At 49.6% G+C, this 17,749-nt stretch overlaps 1 protein-coding gene across 1 annotated transcript in view; it reads left to right on the top strand.

The window, feature by feature from the left end:
• CACNA1S (calcium voltage-gated channel subunit alpha1 S) overlaps window positions 1-17,749 on the top strand; it is a 268,666-nt gene that overhangs the window by 182,894 nt on the left and 68,023 nt on the right. Inside the window, 3 exon segments of the mRNA XM_069946057.1 lie at window positions 2,540-2,623; window positions 10,788-10,940; window positions 13,829-13,894. Of these exon segments, the coding sequence (XP_069802158.1) occupies window positions 2,540-2,623; window positions 10,788-10,940; window positions 13,829-13,894 (303 nt within the window).

Here is a 17,749-nt window from a genome sequence, read left to right as displayed (position 1 = left end):
CCCTCTATAGGACATATCAGCAGGTTACATGCTTCATCCTCAGCTCCTGTGCTCTATAGGACATATCAGCAGGTTACATGCTTCATCCTCAGCTCCCCCCCTCTTTAGGACATATCAGCAGGTTACATGCTTCATCCTCAGCACCCCGTGCTCTATAGGACATATCAGCAGGTTACATGCTTCATCCTCAGCTCCCCCCCTCTATAGGACATATCAGCAGGTTACATGCTTCATCCTCAGCTCCCTGTGCTCTATAGGACATATCAGCAGGTTACATGCTTCATCCTCAGCTCCCCCCCTCTATAGGACATATCAGCAGGTTACATGCTTCATCCTCAGCTCCCCCTCTATAGGACATATCAGCAGGTTACATGCTTCATCCTCAGCCCCCCCTCTATAGGACATATCAGCAGGTTACATGCTTCATCCTCAGCCCCCCCTCTATAGGACATATCAGCAGGTTACATGCTTCATCCTCAGCTCCCTGTGCTCTATAGGACATATCAGCAGGTTACATGCTTCATCCTCAGCCCCCCCCTCTATAGGACATATCAGCAGGTTACATGCTTCATCCTCAGCCCCCCCTCTATAGGACATATCAGCAGGTTACATGCTTCATCCTCAGCTCCCCCCCCCCTCTATAGGACATAACAGCAGGTTACATGCTTCATCCTCAGCCCCCCCTCTATAGGACATATCAGCAGGTTACATGCTTCATCCTCAGCCCCCCCCCTCTATAGGACATATCAGCAGGTTACATGCTTCATCCTCAGCTCCCCCCCCCCTCTATAGGACATATCAGCAGGTTACATGCTTCATCCTCAGCCCCCCCTCTATAGGACATATCAGCAGGTTACATGCTTCATCCTCAGCTCCCCCCCCCCCTCTATAGGACATATACAGCAGGTTACATGCTTCATCCTCAGCTCCCCCCCCTCTATAGGACATATCAGCAGGTTACATGCTTCATCCTCAGCTCCCCCCCCCTCTATAGGACATATCAGCAGGGTACATGCTTCATCCTCAGCTCCCCCCCCTCTATAGGACATATCAGCAGGTTACATGCTTCATCCTCAGCCGCCCCCCCCTCTATAGGACATATCAGCAGGTTACATGCTTCATCCTCAGCTCCCTGTGCTCTATAGGACATATCAGCAGGTTACATGCTTCATCCTCAGCTCCCCCCCCCCTCTATAGGACATATCAGCAGGTTACATGCTTCATCCTCAGCTCTCCGTGCTCTTTTGGACATATTGGCAGGTTACATGCTTCTTCCTCAGCCCCCCCCCCCCTCTATAGGACATATCAGCAGGTTACATGCTTCATCCTCAGCTCCCTGTGCTCTATAGGACATATCAGCAGGTTACATGCTTCATCCTCAGCTCCCTGTGCTCTATAGGACATATCAGCAGGTTACATGCTTCATCCTCAGCTCCCCCCCCCCTCTATAGGACATATCAGCAGGTTACATGCTTCATCCTCAGCTCCCCCCCCCTCTATAGGACATATCAGCAGGATACATGCTTCATCCTCAGCTCCCCCCCTCTATAGGACATATCAGCAGGTTACATGCTTTATCTTCATCCCCCCCCCCCTCTATAGGACATATCAGCAGGTTACATGCTTCATCCTCAGCTCCCCATGCTCTATAGGACATATCAGCAGGTTACATGCTTCATCCTCACTTCTCCACCCCCCACGCCCGAGTACGTATCAGCAGGCTAGGTAATGCACATAGAGACAGGTACGACTACCACCTTGTAGAAACCTCTCCCAACCTGTCCCTGTATTATGTGCCGGATTACAATTCAGCTACAACCAAATAGCGGTGCCGATTGTGGAGGGAAGACGCCATGTTTTCTAAGCCTGGAGAATTCCTTAAAATGACTCTGCACCCATAATAAGACCCCCCCCCCCCACCCCCCCACTTGTACCTTCGGATAGCTGCTTTTAATCCAAGATCTGTCCTGGGATCCGTTCGGCAGCTGATGCAGTTATTGCCCTAAAAGAACAACTTTAAAACTTGCAGCCCTGTGTCAAATTAGCGTGGCCTAGAGTGTCTGTGCCCTAGGATTGTGACGCCCTTCCGTCCCTCCTTTCCGCCCTTTTTACCATTAGGAACGCCCCAGGCAGGATTTCTCCTATTCATCACCTGTCTGAACACTGGAGAGGTGCCTTAACGATCCAACACATGTGCAGTGTTCAGACAAGTGATGAATAGTAGAAATTGTTCTAGGGGTGTTGCTAATGGTGAGGGTGGGGGGAGGGAGGGACGTAGAGGCGGTGGAAGCCTAGAGCATACACACTCTAGAACACGCCAATTTGGCATCGGGCTGCAAGTTTAAAAGTAGCTTTTTAGGACAATAACTGCATCACCTGCCGAGCGGACCCCAGGACAGATCTTGGAGTAAAAGCAGCTATCCGAAGGTACAAGTGGGGGGGGGGGGGTCAGATTGTGGGTACAGAGTCGCTTTATACTTAGATTATGTGATCTCATGAATCTCACTGTGTTTGTATGATTTCTTCTCCCTCTTTTTAGGGTTACTTTGGGGACCCCTGGAACGTCTTTGACTTCCTGATTGTTATAGGGAGTATCATCGATGTCATCCTGAGTGAGATTGATGTAAGTCGTGACGCCTCTGGATTCCTTTGTAGTAAATGCATTGATTGTTCTTTTGTTAATGATTGCGCTGCTCGCTCTTCGTCAGGCTGGCAGCAGTTGTTCTACAATACCCTTTAGCTGGTAAGGTTATTATAATCCACCTGCCACGTGCTGACGTACAGTGGCAAGTTAACCATTTAACAACACAGTAGGGCGGGGGAGGTATATGCCGCCATCGTATGCCACATTCTGTGTCCTGCTGCGTAAGATTGGAAGCACCACACGGTCACTTGTCATGCTGAGCCAGGAGTGGGACCAGCCGGCCACCCCTGGATACACCGGCTCGGCACCATCACACCATTGAGGGTGTAGTTGCTGTTGTAATGTAGAGAGGGGGGTTCTGGACAGATGCAGGTTTGGGTGCAACAAACAACTGAGACCAATAGATGAACCAGAAATAGTTTACTGTAAAGTTTTAAAGGACTGGAACAGACTGTCACAGCTTAGAATACTTAGGCCTCTTGTTCTGGCATGTATATGCACTGGCAGAGTTCTCACACACTTTAGGAAGAGTTACACAGTCCACACGCATTAGGCAGAGTCCACAGACACTGATAAGACTCGACAATCTTCAGAAGACCGTAACTGCTTGTAATACTGGAATACACTCGGAATAAACTTGTGATATGATAGCTGCTTGAGATATACTGCAGATGAGTAGAGATACACTTGAGAATATAGTTGAATATATGTAGGGGTAGACTGAAAGTTAATTAGTGTTGGTTGAGATAGACGTTAGTTGTGCTGCGAGGTTATGATACTGACGGCTGTGGTAGCGGGGCCTATTCAGGCACAATGGCTCAGCCGGGGCTGTTACAGACAACTCCGGAATCCATGGGAAGAGACGTCCACCTTATGCTATTATGTGAGTACAGAGTGGCACAATATAGGGATTACAGGCCCACCTAGTGGAAGAGCTGGTGGTCCGGGAGACCCTGCAGGCACGCCCTAGCAAGTTGCAGCAGAGACTTGGCCTTTGCACTTAGCTAAACTACTGACTCACTTACCTCAGTTACTTGTAGACTCCTTGAGGGGTGGCAGGGCTGTGGGCAGACATGGCTAGCATCTAGTATATAGGAAATACAGAAGCCTTGTACAAGGCTCCTGGCGGCAGGTCAGGCCCTGGAGGTACACGGACAGCAGGATCTGTGAGGATAGGCTCACTCATACACTGTGAATAGACTGAACAGCAGACTAGAACTACACCCATTATCCCACCCCAATATATATCTGAGTAACAGGAGGGGATCTGATTGGGTAATACACTTAGAATAACCCTCTGTGATAGGTAGAAGCTCCTGAGGTAACTTGCTCAGGGATTGGTTACTAGAAATCCTCAGGCAGTGGCAGGAAATACACAATAATAGAGACATCAGGTGACCCTCATACACTTAGAGCTATCAGCCGGGCAATAGAACAGTGACATCTAGTATGGAATAGACCATTGGACCATACATACAGCCACGGCTCACAAAATAACTGCAAGGACCTCACAGGTGTCCATCTTGGGCGTTTATTCACACTAGGCTTAAAAATGACGCGTTTCGGTGTCGGACTGACACCTTTATCAAGCTCCTATATACAATAACATAAATTACTTAATTACAAAGACAAAGATCCTCTATATAACTAAGAAACAACATAAAATGAATGATAAAATCTATCATGCAGGACTGAACAGACCGTATGGCATAGACATGAACATTGCTAAGGACTATGGCTCAGATTAGAAGGACTGACACAGTTAGCCAGTATCAGGTCAAAAGGGTATAAACGGCTATAGACGCTCCAAAAATGAAACCAATTGGGCAGACTCAATACACATGACTCACTTCCTAAAGGTCAAATCGGCTATAGCAAGAAAATCACAAAAATGCTGAGTGTTAGATTGGTTGTAATGTGTCAGCAACTTACCTCCTCACTGCTAAACACCAAGGCCTCCCCTGAGAGCAGCGGCAGCCCCATGACATCACTTCCCCTGACGTCACCTGACTGACATCACCTGACACACATCAGGAGCTGTTAACCCTCACAGCACCGGGGCCTAGAGCAGGAGAATGTGGAGGAATGTTTATGTGACAACATTGGAACCGTCTGGAATATTCATAGAATCCATTTGCTTTAAATGAGAGGTGTAAAGAGTGTATAAGATCATAAAATGTATATACAAAAGATATATATAGGACTAACATATCTTTGTCTATAGAGTAAATAAAGTACATATAAATAATTAAAAGGCTTGCTAGAATATAATAGTGGCCTGCTGATTTGATTAAAAAACAATTGTCAAAAGGTACAATACAAAAAATAAAAAATACAAACATTTTTCCAAGTGCGTCATTCAGGCCCTCTGGCATAAGTGTTTTCAGCTTGAATATCCAAAAGGCTTCTCGCCTATTGAGCATTTTTGTCTATTGGCCTCTGTCGTTGGGACCTGTTCTAAGGGTGTCACTTTAATACAGCTGAAGCCGCTGTGGTGAAATCCAAGTAGGGGCCTGGACACACTGTGTTTGGTAAAATGAGAATTGGTGCTGAAACGGTGGCCAGTCAATCTCCTTCTGAGTGTTTGTCTGGTCCTCCCAACATACTGGAGGCCACACTCGCACTCGAGAAGATAGATCACATAGTCCGAACCACAGGCGAGATCAGATTGGAGGTTAAAAACCTCTCCTGTGATATTACATTTGAAAGATCGGGATTGGTCGGTTATCGTCTGACAGCAGAGACAACCCCTACTGCCACATTTACTCACAGTGCCCTTGTGTCCTCGTAATGGCTCGCTTGCCATATTGCTTTTCACCCGGCTGGGGGCCAAAATATTTTTTAGGGTTTTGCCCCTTCTGAAGGTAATCTTTGGTCGTTGAGGGATGACCATCTTGAGAATAGGGTCTTTCAGAAGGATTTTCCAATTTCTTTCTAGACTTTCCCTGATATTTTTGTTGTGTGTATTGTACCTTGTGATGAAATTAGATCTGAAATTCCCACTGCCCTTCTCTGTATGTTTATTTTTTGGAACTAGGATTTCGTCCTGATTTTCCCCTAGGTTAGACTTGAAAGCTGCAGATAGAATAGCATTGGGATACCCCTTTTGTTGGAATCGGTTTTTTAAAACTTTAGACTGTTTTTTATAATCTGCAGTAAGGCTACAGTTTTTCGTGTACTAGAAAAGGTACATCGACGACCTCTTTCTGATATGGAGGGGTGACAGGCAATCTGCTGAAGCCTTTATTCATCATCTTAACCATAACACATGGGGCATACAGTTCACGGCACATGTTGACCAAGAGAAAATGATATTTCTTGACCTGGAAGTAAGCACCGCTGGTGATAAAATCATCACTAGAACCCATTTTAAAAAGGTGGACACAAACAGCTACCTGGACTACCGAAGCGCCCATTACAGAAAGTGGGTCAAAAATATACCCTTCAGTCAGTACAGGCGGATACGAAAAAACTGTAGCCTTACTGCAGATTATAAAAAACAGTCTAAAGTTTTAAAAAACCGATTCCAACAAAAGGGGTATCCCAATGCTATTCTATCTGCAGCTTTCAAGTCTAACCTAGGGGAAAATCAGGACGAAATCCTAGTTCCAAAAAATAAACATACAGAGAAGGGCAGTGGGAATTTCAGATCTAATTTCATCACAAGGTACAATACACACAACAAAAATATCAGGGAAAGTCTAGAAAGAAATTGGAAAATCCTTCTGAAAGACCCTATTCTCAAGATAGTCATCCCTCAACGACCAAAGATTACCTTCAGAAGGGGCAAAACCCTAAAAAATATTTTGGCCCCCAGCCGGGTGAAAAGCAATATGGCAAGCGAGCCATTACGAGGACACAAGGGCACTGTGAGTAAATGTGGCAGTAGGGGTTGTCTCTGCTGTCAGACGATAACCGACCAATCCCGATCTTTCAAATCTAATATCACAGGAGAGGTTTTTAACCTCCAATCTGATCTCGCCTGTGGTTCGGACTATGTGATCTATCTTCTCGAGTGCGAGTGTGGCCTCCAGTATGTTGGGAGGACCAGACAAACACTCAGAAGGAGATTGACTGGCCACCGTTTCAACACCAATTCTCATTTTACCAAACACAGTGTGTCGAGGCCCCTACTTGGATTTCACCACAGCGGCTTCAGCTGTATTAAAGTGACACCCTTAGAACAGGTCCCAACGACAGAGGCCAATAGACAAAAATGCTCAATAAAAGGCTTTCGATAATGTACGCTGGGACTGGCTGGAGTCGGTGCTCGATAAGTTTGGAATAAGGGGTAACTTTAGAGTGTTTTTGGCGGGGCTTTATCAAGACCTCACCGCCCGTATTAACACCTCGGGGGTATTGTCAAAATCTTTCCAAATGGGTAGGGGTACTCGTCAGGGTTGCCCCCTCTCTCCACTCCTCTTTGACCTAGCCATAGAACCATTGGCACAACACCTACTTACCAATGACATCTTTGATGGCGTCCGTATTCGCAACCAACAGGTTAAACTGACTATGTTTGCGGATGATGTTTTACTTTTTATGTCTAATCCTGAGTGTGCCTTGCCCCGCCTATTCACTTTTTTAGACTGGTATGGAAAGTTCTCAGGCTATAAAGTGAATATTTCCAAGTGTGAACTCCTGCCCCTGGGGAGGGAGTCACAGTCCCTTCGTTCAGCAGCTGACTCGCTGGGGGTGACTGTGGTTTCTTCTTCTTTGACGTACCTAGGGATAAAAATAGGAAAATCTCCTGACTCGCTGTACTCCCTTAATTATACTCCATTATTGCGCAAGATTATTTCTGAACTTAAAGCTTGGCACCATCTCCCTCTTACCCTTATGGGACGCTGTCATTTAATTAAAATGATCAGCTTCGCTAGATTGCTGTACCCGCTACAAACTTTACCCCTTCTATTACGACACGCAGACATCAAAGCACTACAGTCGGCATTCACTAATTTCATTTGGAGCGGAAAACGCCCGAGAATCTCGCTGGCTAAACTAATGTTATGTAAGTCGGAGGGTGGAGTGAACTTCCCCAATGTAAGAGGGTATAATCTAGTTAGTCTTTTCCGACATATCATGGATTGGCTCCACAATTCCTCCCACTTTTCTAACATAAAACTTGAGCAAGCCCTAGCCCACCCGTGGAACTTGCGGAGTCTGCTACACACAGCGTATGCTAAACTGCCACTAGAAGTGAAACATTCCCTTCTGTTAAGGACACTATAGTCACATGGAAAGAAATACGGAAGCTCCTGCAGCTCCCCTTCCTGGTTTCCAAATACATGCCCTTGGATTGCCACCCGGAGTTCCTTAAAGATCAAAGAAAGGAATGGCTTCAAGTGTGGCACTCCAGGGGCTTCGAGTCTGTGGGGGATCTGATGGACTCCCAATCGCAAAAATGGCTTACACCTGCAGAGATACAACAGAAATTTAATCTCCCCCAGTCCCATAACTTATACATCAATCAAGTGCATGGATTCTGCGTAGGTAGACTCAGAGACGTAAAAAGGGAATCCCAGCTTCACACACTAGACGGTATCATAGGAAACTCTTCCAATAAAGCTTCGATATCAACCCTATATAATGCCTTACGCAACAATTTCTAAAAGTGAATCCGAGGACTATATTTGACAAGTGGGGTCCCTTAACGGGGGTGACTGACATTACAGAGGTGATTCTAGACGGATGGTTAATGGTACGAAAATGTGTGGTCAATGAGAGGTGGAGGGAGACGTATTTCAAATTGGCCCACTCGGCGATTTATGGTTTCAACATCCTCCCTTCCCCAACATTCCCCGATAGGATCACTAATTGTCCGAAGTGCCACGCTCCGTTGACCAACTTGTGGCATGGGGTGTGGACTTGTGAATTCACAGTCTCTTATTGGACCACCATTATATCGTACATCAGTGATCGCTATAAAATACAGTTATCTCTTCGCCCCACGGAATTGCTATTCCATCAGTTGAGGCCCCCAGAAAGAACAGACAGACCTAAGACCGTGCCCCAGTTGGTTCATATCACGCTACTAGTCGCATTGAATTGTCTATTTACCAACTGGTTGCTCCCTAATGTGCCAGATGTGGAGATGGTTGTTACACAAATGAAACTGTTCTTAGGAGTGGACAAACTTGACACGGAGCGGCACAAAGACTCTGGCACGACCCGCTTTTTCCAAAAGTGGAAATCATTTATTCTCACCCATTATACCCCTCAGGAAATATGTGACATTGTACGCCCATTCCAGTTGACCACATGGTATTGTACTGAGGCGATAAGAGGCACCCTAGGTGCCTTCGAATCTCATAATTTCTGTAGCCAACTGCATGTGCCGGTGGACACAGTTTTTTAATAGTAAATTGTGAGGGAGGTCTACAGAATATCATCCATGAGTTCTTTGCTAAGCTCTTAATTTTTGGTTCTTACACTTGTTATTTAATGTGCATTATTCACTCTCAGCGTTCACTAGGTCCGAATGGTGTATTTATTCTTGCTATGTTATCTTTCCGCTGTGGATACTTGTAAACGACATGCTCTATTCATTCATATATGCAAATTTTCACTTTTTTGTTGGAAAACCCAATAAACATTTTGAAAAAAAAAAAAAAAATGCTCAATAGGCGAGAAGCCTTTTGGATATTCAAGCTGAAAACACTTATGCCAGAGGGCCTGAATGACGCACTTGGGAAAATGTTTGTATTTTTTATTTTTTGTATTGTACCTTTTGACAATTGTTTTTTAATCAAATCAGCAGGCCACTATTATATTCTAGCAAGCCTTTTAATTATTTATATGTACTTTATTTACTCTATAGACAAAGATATGTTAGTCCTATATATATCTTTTGTATATACATTTTATGATCTTATACACTCTTTACACCTCTCATTTAAAGCAAATGGATTCTATGAATATTCCAGACGGTTCCAATGTTGTCACATAAACATTCCTCCACATTCTCCTGCTCTAGGCCCCGGTGCTGTGAGGGTTAACAGCTCCTGATGTGTGTCAGGTGATGTCAGTCAGGTGAGGTCAGGGAAGTGATGTCATGGGGCTGCCGCTGCTCTCAGGGGAGGCCTTGGTGTTTAGCAGTGAGGAGGTAAGTTGCTGACACATTACAACCAATCTAACACTCAGCATTTTTGTGATTTTCTTGCTATAGCCGATTTGACCTTTAGGAAGTGAGTCATGTGTATTGAGTCTGCCCAATTGGTTTCATTTTTGGAGTGTTCTATAGCCGTTTATACCCTTTTGACCTGATACTGGCTAACTGTGTCAGTCCTTCTAATCTGAGCCATAGTCCTTAGCAATGTTCATGTCTATGCCATACGGTCTGTTCAGTCCTGCATGATAGATTTTATCATTCATTTTATGTTGTTTCTTAGTTATATAGAGGATCTTTGTCTTTGTAATTAAGTAATTTATGTTATTGTATATAGGAGCTTGATAAAGGTGTCAGTCCGACACCGAAACGCGTCATTTTTAAGCCTAGTGTGAATAAACGGCCAAGATGGACACCTGTGAGGTCCTTGCAGTTATTTTGTGAGTCCTGCGCCGTGGCTGTATGTATGGTCCAATGGTCTATTCCAAACTGCATTTTCGTGCTTTGGCATCAGGACGGGTGCCGGGAGCAGAGAACCAGAGGCCAGGCAGCGGACTAACCCAACAAAAACGCCTAATAGTGTTGTGCCTATGATTTGCACAGCACCACCAGGTTAGTTTGGTCATCTTACAAGTAATTTTCCCACTGTTGTTGTTTATGCTACACTATATTAGCGCCCCTCTTTGTCCATATATGTTGTTCGTCTGCCTAACAGTGACATCTAGTGGCGGGAGCCGCTCACTACAGGTTACAGTCTCCGAGGTTACACATAATACTGTACTGGCCCGCACTTGTTTAGAAAGGACAGTGGAGCCCAATCTTGGCCGCCGGTGTGTGCCGCGTGTGTGCCGCGTATGGGCCGGGTATGGGCCTGGGGGGGGGGATGGCATAAGTTGATAAGTTTTTCTATGGCGCACTTTCTCCTCGTCTGCCTGATGGGATGCTTGTCGCTCAATGACTCCTGTTCTGCTATTAGGAAGGTTGTTTGATTTGCTGATAGAATCCACAGTCATTCCCCATCTCTCTCTCTGACAGACCCCGGGCATCCCTGCCACACCGGGGGCCGAGGACTCCTCCAGGATCTCTATCACCTTCTTCAGATTGTTTCGTGTCTTGCGTTTAGTGAAGCTGCTGAGCCGCGGGGAGGGAGTGCGGACTCTGCTCTGGACCTTCATAAAGTCCTTCCAGGTAACACTCCATGTATATACAGTAGTACCCATAAAAAAACTATATAAGGCATCAAATAAAGAGTAATAATGTACAGAGGGCACTATATACTATCACCAGTACATCCCATAATGAGGGTAAGGTGCTATATACTATCACCAGTACATCCCATAATGAGGGTGGGGTACTATATACTATCACCAGTACATCCCATAATGAGGGTAAGGTACTATATACTATCACCAGTACATCCCATAATGAGGGTAAGGTACTATATACTATCACCAGTACATCCCATAATGAGGGTGGGGTACTATATACTATCACCAGTACATCCCATAATGAGGGTAAGGTACTATATACTATTACCAGTACATCCCATAATGAGGGTAAGGTGCTATATACTATCACCAGTACATCCCATAATGAGGGTAAGGTACTATATACTATCACCAGTACATCCCATAATGAGGGTAAGGTACTATATACTATTACCAGTACATCCCATAATGAGGGTAAGGTACTATATACTATCACCAGTACATCCCATAATGAGGTAAGGTACTATATACTATCACCAGTACATCCCATAATGAGGTAAGGTACTATATACTATCACCAGTACATCCCATAATGAGGGTGGGGTACTATATACTATCACCAGTACATCCCATAATGAGGGTAAGGTACTATATACTATTACCAGTACATCCCATAATGAGGGTAAGGTACTATATACTATCACCAGTACATCCCATAATGAGGGTAAGGTACTATATACTATTACCAGTACATCCCATAATGAGGGTGGGGTACTATATACTATTACCAGTACATCCCATAATGAGGGTAAGGTGCTATATACTATCACCAGTACATCCCATAATGAGGGTAAGGTACTATATACTATCACCAGTACATCCCATAATGAGGGTGGGGTACTATATACTATCACCAGTACATCCCATAATGAGGGTAAGGTACTATATACTATTACCAGTACATCCCATAATGAGGGTAAGGTGCTATATACTATTACCAGTACATCCCATAATGAGGGTGGGGTACTATATACTATCACCAGTACATCCCATAATGAGGGTGGGGTACTATATACTATTACCAGTACATCCCATAATGAGGGTGGGGTACTATATACTATCACCAGTACATCCCATAATGAGGGTAAGGTACTATATACTATCACCAGTACATCCCATAATGAGGGTAAGGTACTATATACTATTACCAGTACATCCCATAATGAGGGTAAGGTGCTATATACTATCACCAGTACATCCCATAATGAGGGTGGGGTACTATATACTATCACCAGTACATCCCATAATGAGGGTGGGGTACTATATACTATTACCAGTACATCCCATAATGAGGGTGGGGTACTATATACTATTACCAGTACATCCCATAATGAGGGTGGGGTACTATATACTATTACCAGTACATCCCATAATGAGGGTAAGGTACTATATACTATCACCAGTACATCCCATAATGAGGGTAAGGCTCTATATACTATCACCAGTACATCCCATAATGAGGGTAAGGTACTATATACTATCACCAGTACATCCCATAATGAGGGTGAGGTACTATATACTATCACCAGTACATCCCATAATGAGGGTGGGGTACTATATACTATCACCAGTACATCCCATAATGAGGGTAAGGCTCTATATACTATTACCAGTACATCCCATAATGAGGGTGGGGTACTATATACTATCACCAGTACATCCCATAATGAGGGTGGGGTACTATATACTATCACCAGTACATCCCATAATGAGGGTGGGGTACTATATACTATTACCAGTACATCCCATAATGAGGGTAAGGTACTATATACTATCACCAGTACATCCCATAATGAGGGTAAGGCTCTATATACTATCACCAGTACATCCCATAATGAGGGTAAGGTACTATATACTATCACCAGTACATCCCATAATGAGGGTGAGGTACTATATACTATTACCAGTACATCCCATAATGAGGGTGGGGTACTATATACTATTACCAGTACATCCCATAATGAGGGTGGGGTACTATATACTATTACCAGTACATCCCATAATGAGGGTGGGGTACTATATACTATTACCAGTACATCCCATAATGAGGGTAAGGTACTATATACTATTACCAGTACATCCCATAATGAGGGTGGGGTACTATATACTATTACCAGTACATCCCATAATGAGGGTAAGGTACTATATACTATCACCAGTACATCCCATAATGAGGGTAAGGTACTATATACTATCACCAGTACATCCCATAATGAGGGTAAGGCTCTATATACTATCACCAGTACATCCCATAATGAGGGTGGGGTACTATATACTATTACCAGTACATCCCATAATGAGGGTGGGGTACTATATACTATCACCAGTACATCCCATAATGAGGGTAAGGTACTATATACTATTACCAGTACATCCCATAATGAGGGTGGGGTACTATATACTATCACCAGTACATCCCATAATGAGGGTAAGGTACTATATACTATCACCAGTACATCCCATAATGAGGGTAAGGTACTATATACTATTACCAGTACATCCCATAATGAGGGTGGGGTACTATATACTATTACCAGTACATCCCATAATGAGGGTGGGGTACTATATACTATTACCAGTACATCCCATAATGAGGGTAAGGTACTATATACTATCACCAGTACATCCCATAATGAGGGTGGGGTACTATATACTATCACCAGTACATCCCATAATGAGGGTGGGGTACTATATACTATTACCAGTACATCCCATAATGAGGGTGGGGTACTATATACTATCACCAGTACATCCCATAATGAGGGTGGGGTACTATATACTATCACCATGTCTTGTCTCCCGGTGCAGGCTCTCCCGTACGTGGCGCTCCTTATTGTTATGCTGTTTTTCATCTATGCCGTCATTGGGATGCAGGTACGTCTGTAGCTTCTCTGCCTTATGTCCTAAGGAAGACGTCTATATGCAGCGCTATTTAGGGGCGGAGAGGCTGCCGGTCACTATGGCTGAGGGCAGTGGGTGGAGAGGCTGCCGGTCACTATGGCTGGGGGGCGGGGAGCAGTGGGTGGAGAGGCTGCCGGTCACTATGGCTGAGGGCGGGGAGCAGTGGGTGGAGAGGCTGCCGGTCACTATGGCTGAGGGCGGGGAGCAGTGGGTGGAGAGGCTGCCGGTCACTATGGCTGAGGGCGGGGAGCAGTGGGTGGAGAGGCTGCCGGTCACTATGGCTGAGGGCGGGGAGCAGTGGGTGGGATGAGGCTGCCGGTCACTATGGCTGAGGGCGGGGAGCAGTGGGTGGAGAGGCTGCCGGTCACTATGGCTGAGGGGGCGGGGAGCAGTGGGGTGGAGAGGCTGCCGGTCACTATGGCTGGGGGCGGGGAGCAGTGGGTGGTAGAGGCTGCCGGTCACTATGGCTGAGGGGCGGGGAGCAGTGGGTGGTGAGGCTGCCGGTCACTATGGCTGAGGGCAGTGGGTGGAGAGGCTGCCGGTCACTATGGCTGGGGGCGGGAGCAGTGGGGTGGAGAGGCTGCCGGTCACTATGGCTGAGGGCGGGGAGCAGTGGGTGGGAGGCTGCCGGTCACTATGGCTGAGGGCAGTGGGTGGAGAGGCTGCCGGTCACTATGGCTGGGGGGCGGGGAGCAGTGGGTGGAGAGGCTGCCGGTCACTATGGCTGATGCGGGGAGCAGTGGGTGGAGAGGATGCCGGTCACTATGCTGAGGGCGGGGAGCAGTGGGTGGAGAGGCTGCCGGTCACTATGGCTGAGGGCGGGGAGCAGTGGGTGGAGAGGCTGCCGGTCACTATGGCTGAGGGCGGGAGGCAGTGGGTGGAGAGGCTGCCGGTCACTATGGCTGAGGGCGGGGGAGCAGTGGGTGGAGAGGCTGCGGTCACTATGGCTGGGGGCGGGGAGGCAGTGGGTGGTGAGGCTGCCGGTTCACTATGGCTGAGGGCGGGGAGCAGTGGGTGGTGAGGCTGCCGGTCACTATGGCTGAGGGCAAGTGGGTGGAGAGGCTGACGGTCACTATGGCTGGGGCGGGGAGCAGTGGGTGGAGAGGCTGCTGCCGGTCACTATGGCTGAGGGCGGGGAGCAGTGGGTGGTGAGGCTGCCGGTCACTATGGCGGAGGGCAGTGGGGTGGAGAGGCTGCCGGTCACTATGGCTGGGGGGCGGGGAGCAGTGGGTGGAGAGGCTGCCGGTCACTATGGCTGGGGGCGGGGAGCAGTGGGGTGAGAGGCTGCCGGTCACTATGGCTGAGGGCAGGGAGCAGTGGGTGGAGAGGCTGCCGGTCACTATGGCTGAGGGGCGGGGAGCAGTGGGTGGTGAGGCTGCCGGTCACTATGGCTGAGGTGCGGGAGCAGTGGGTGGAGAGGCTGCCGGTCACTATGGCTGAGGGCGGGAGCAGTGGGTGGAGAGGCTGCCGGTCACTATGGCTGAGGGCGGGGAGCAGTGGGTGGAGAGGCTGCCGGTCACTATGGCTGAGGGCGGGGAGCAGTGGGTGGAGAGGCTGCCGGTCACTATGGCTGAGGGCGGGGAGCAGTGGGTGGAGAGGCTGCCGGTCACTATGGCTGAGGGCGGGGAGCAGTGGGTGGTGAGGCTGCCGGTCACTATGGCTGAGGGCAGTGGGTGGAGAGGCTGCCGGGTCACTATGGCTGGGGGGGCGGGGAGCAGTGGGTGGAGAGGCTGCCGGTCACTATGGCTGAGGGCGGGGAGCAGTGGGTGGAGAGGCTGCCGGTCACTATGGCTGAGGGCGGGGAGCAGTGGGTGGAGAGGCTGCCGGTCACTATGGCTGAGGGCGGGGAGCAGTGGGTGGAGAGGCTGCCGGTCACTATGGCTGAGGGCGGGGAGCAGTGGGTGGAGAGGCTGCCGGTCACTATGGCTGAGGGCGGGGAGCAGTGGGTGGAGAGGCTGCCGGTCACTATGGCTGAGGGCGGGGAGCAGTGGTGGAGAGGCTGCCGGTCACTAGGGCTGGGGGCGGGGAGCAGTGGGTGGTGAGGCTGCCGGTCACTATGGCTGAGGGCGGGGAGCAGTGGGTGGTGAGGCTGCCGGTCACTATGGCTGAGGGCAGTGGGTGGAGAGGCTGCCGGTCACTATGGCTGGGGGCGGGGAGCAGTGGGTGGAGAGGCTGCCGGTCACTATGGCTGAGGGCGGGGAGCAGTGGGTGGTGAGGCTGCCGGTCACTATGGCTGAGGGCAGTGGGTGGAGAGGCTGCCGGTCACTATGGCTGGGGGGCGGGGAGCAGTGGGTGGAGAGGCTGCCGGTCACTATGGCTGAGGGCGGGGAGCAGTGGGTGGAGAGGCTGCCGGTCACTATGGCTGAGGGCGGGGAGCAGTGGGTGGAGAGGCTGCCGGTCACTATGGCTGAGGGCGGGGAGCAGTGGGTGGAGAGGCTGCCGGTCACTATGGCTGAGGGCGGGGAGCAGTGGGTGGAGAGGCTGCCGGTCACTATGGCTGAGGGCGGGGAGCAGTGGGTGGAGAGGCTGCCGGTCACTATGGCTGGGGGCGGGGAGCAGTGGGTGGTGAGGCTGCCGGTCACTATGGCTGAGGGCGGGGAGCAGTGGGTGGTGAGGCTGCCGGTCACTATGGCTGAGGGCAGTGGGTGGAGAGGCTGACGGTCACTATGGCTGGGGGCGGGGAGCAGTGGGTGGAGAGGCTGCCGGTCACTATGGCTGAGGGCGGGGAGCAGTGGGTGGTGAGGCTGCCGGTCACTATGGCTGAGGGCAGTGGGTGGAGAGGCTGCCGGTCACTATGGCTGGGGGGCGGGGAGCAGTGGGTGGAGAGGCTGCCGGTCACTATGGCTGGGGGCGGGGAGCAGTGGGTGGAGAGGCTGCCGGTCACTATGGCTGAGGGCAGGGAGCAGTGGGTGGAGAGGCTGCCGGTCACTATGGCTGAGGGCGGGGAGCAGTGGGTGGTGAGGCTGCCGGTCACTATGGCTGAGGGCGGGGAGCAGTGGGTGGAGAGGCTGCCGGTCACTATGGCTGAGGGCGGGGAGCAGTGGGTGGTGAGGCTGCCGGTCACTATGGCTGAGGGCGGGGAGCAGTGGGTGGTGAGGGCTGCCGGTCACTATGCTGAGGGCGGGGAGCAGTGGGTGGATGAGGCTGCCGGTCCACTATGGGGCGGGAGGCAGTGGGTGGAGAGGCTGCCGGTCACTATGGCTGGGGCGGGGAGCAGTGGGTGGTGAGGCTGCCGGTCACTTTGGCTGAGGGCAGTGGGTGGAGAGGCTGCCGGTCACTATGGCTGGGGGCGGGGAGCAGTGGGTGGAGAGGCTGCCGGTCACTATGGCTGAGGGCGGGAGCAGGTGGGTGGATGAGGCTGCCGGTCCACTATGGCTGAGGGCGGGGAGCAGTGGGTGGATGAGGCTGCGGGTCACTATGGCTGAGGGCGGGGAGCAGTGGGTGGATGAGGCTGCCGGTCACTATGGCTGAGGGCGGGGAGCAGTGGGTGGAGAGGCTGCCGGTCACTATGGCTGAGGGGCGGGGAGCAGTGGGTGGAGAGGCTGCCGGTCACTATGGCTGAGGGCAGTGGGTGGAGAGGCTGCCGGTCACTATGGCTGGGGGGCGGGGAGCAGTGGGTGGAGAGGCTGCCGGTCACTATGGCTGGGGGCGGGGAGCAGTGGGTGGAGAGGCTGCCGGTCACTATGGCTGAGGGCAGGGAGCAGTGGGTGGAGAGGCTGCCGGTCACTATGGCTGAGGGCGGGGAGCAGTGGGTGGTGAGGCTGCCGGTCACTATGGCTGAGGGCGGGGAGCAGTGGGTGGAGAGGCTGCCGGTCACTATGGCTGAGG

This window comes from Dendropsophus ebraccatus, chromosome 11 (assembly GCF_027789765.1).
Source record: "Dendropsophus ebraccatus isolate aDenEbr1 chromosome 11, aDenEbr1.pat, whole genome shotgun sequence".
Taxonomy (NCBI): domain Eukaryota; kingdom Metazoa; phylum Chordata; class Amphibia; order Anura; family Hylidae; genus Dendropsophus; species Dendropsophus ebraccatus.
Note: the sequence above shows the minus strand (reverse complement) of the source record. Positions and strands in the feature narration are given on the sequence as shown.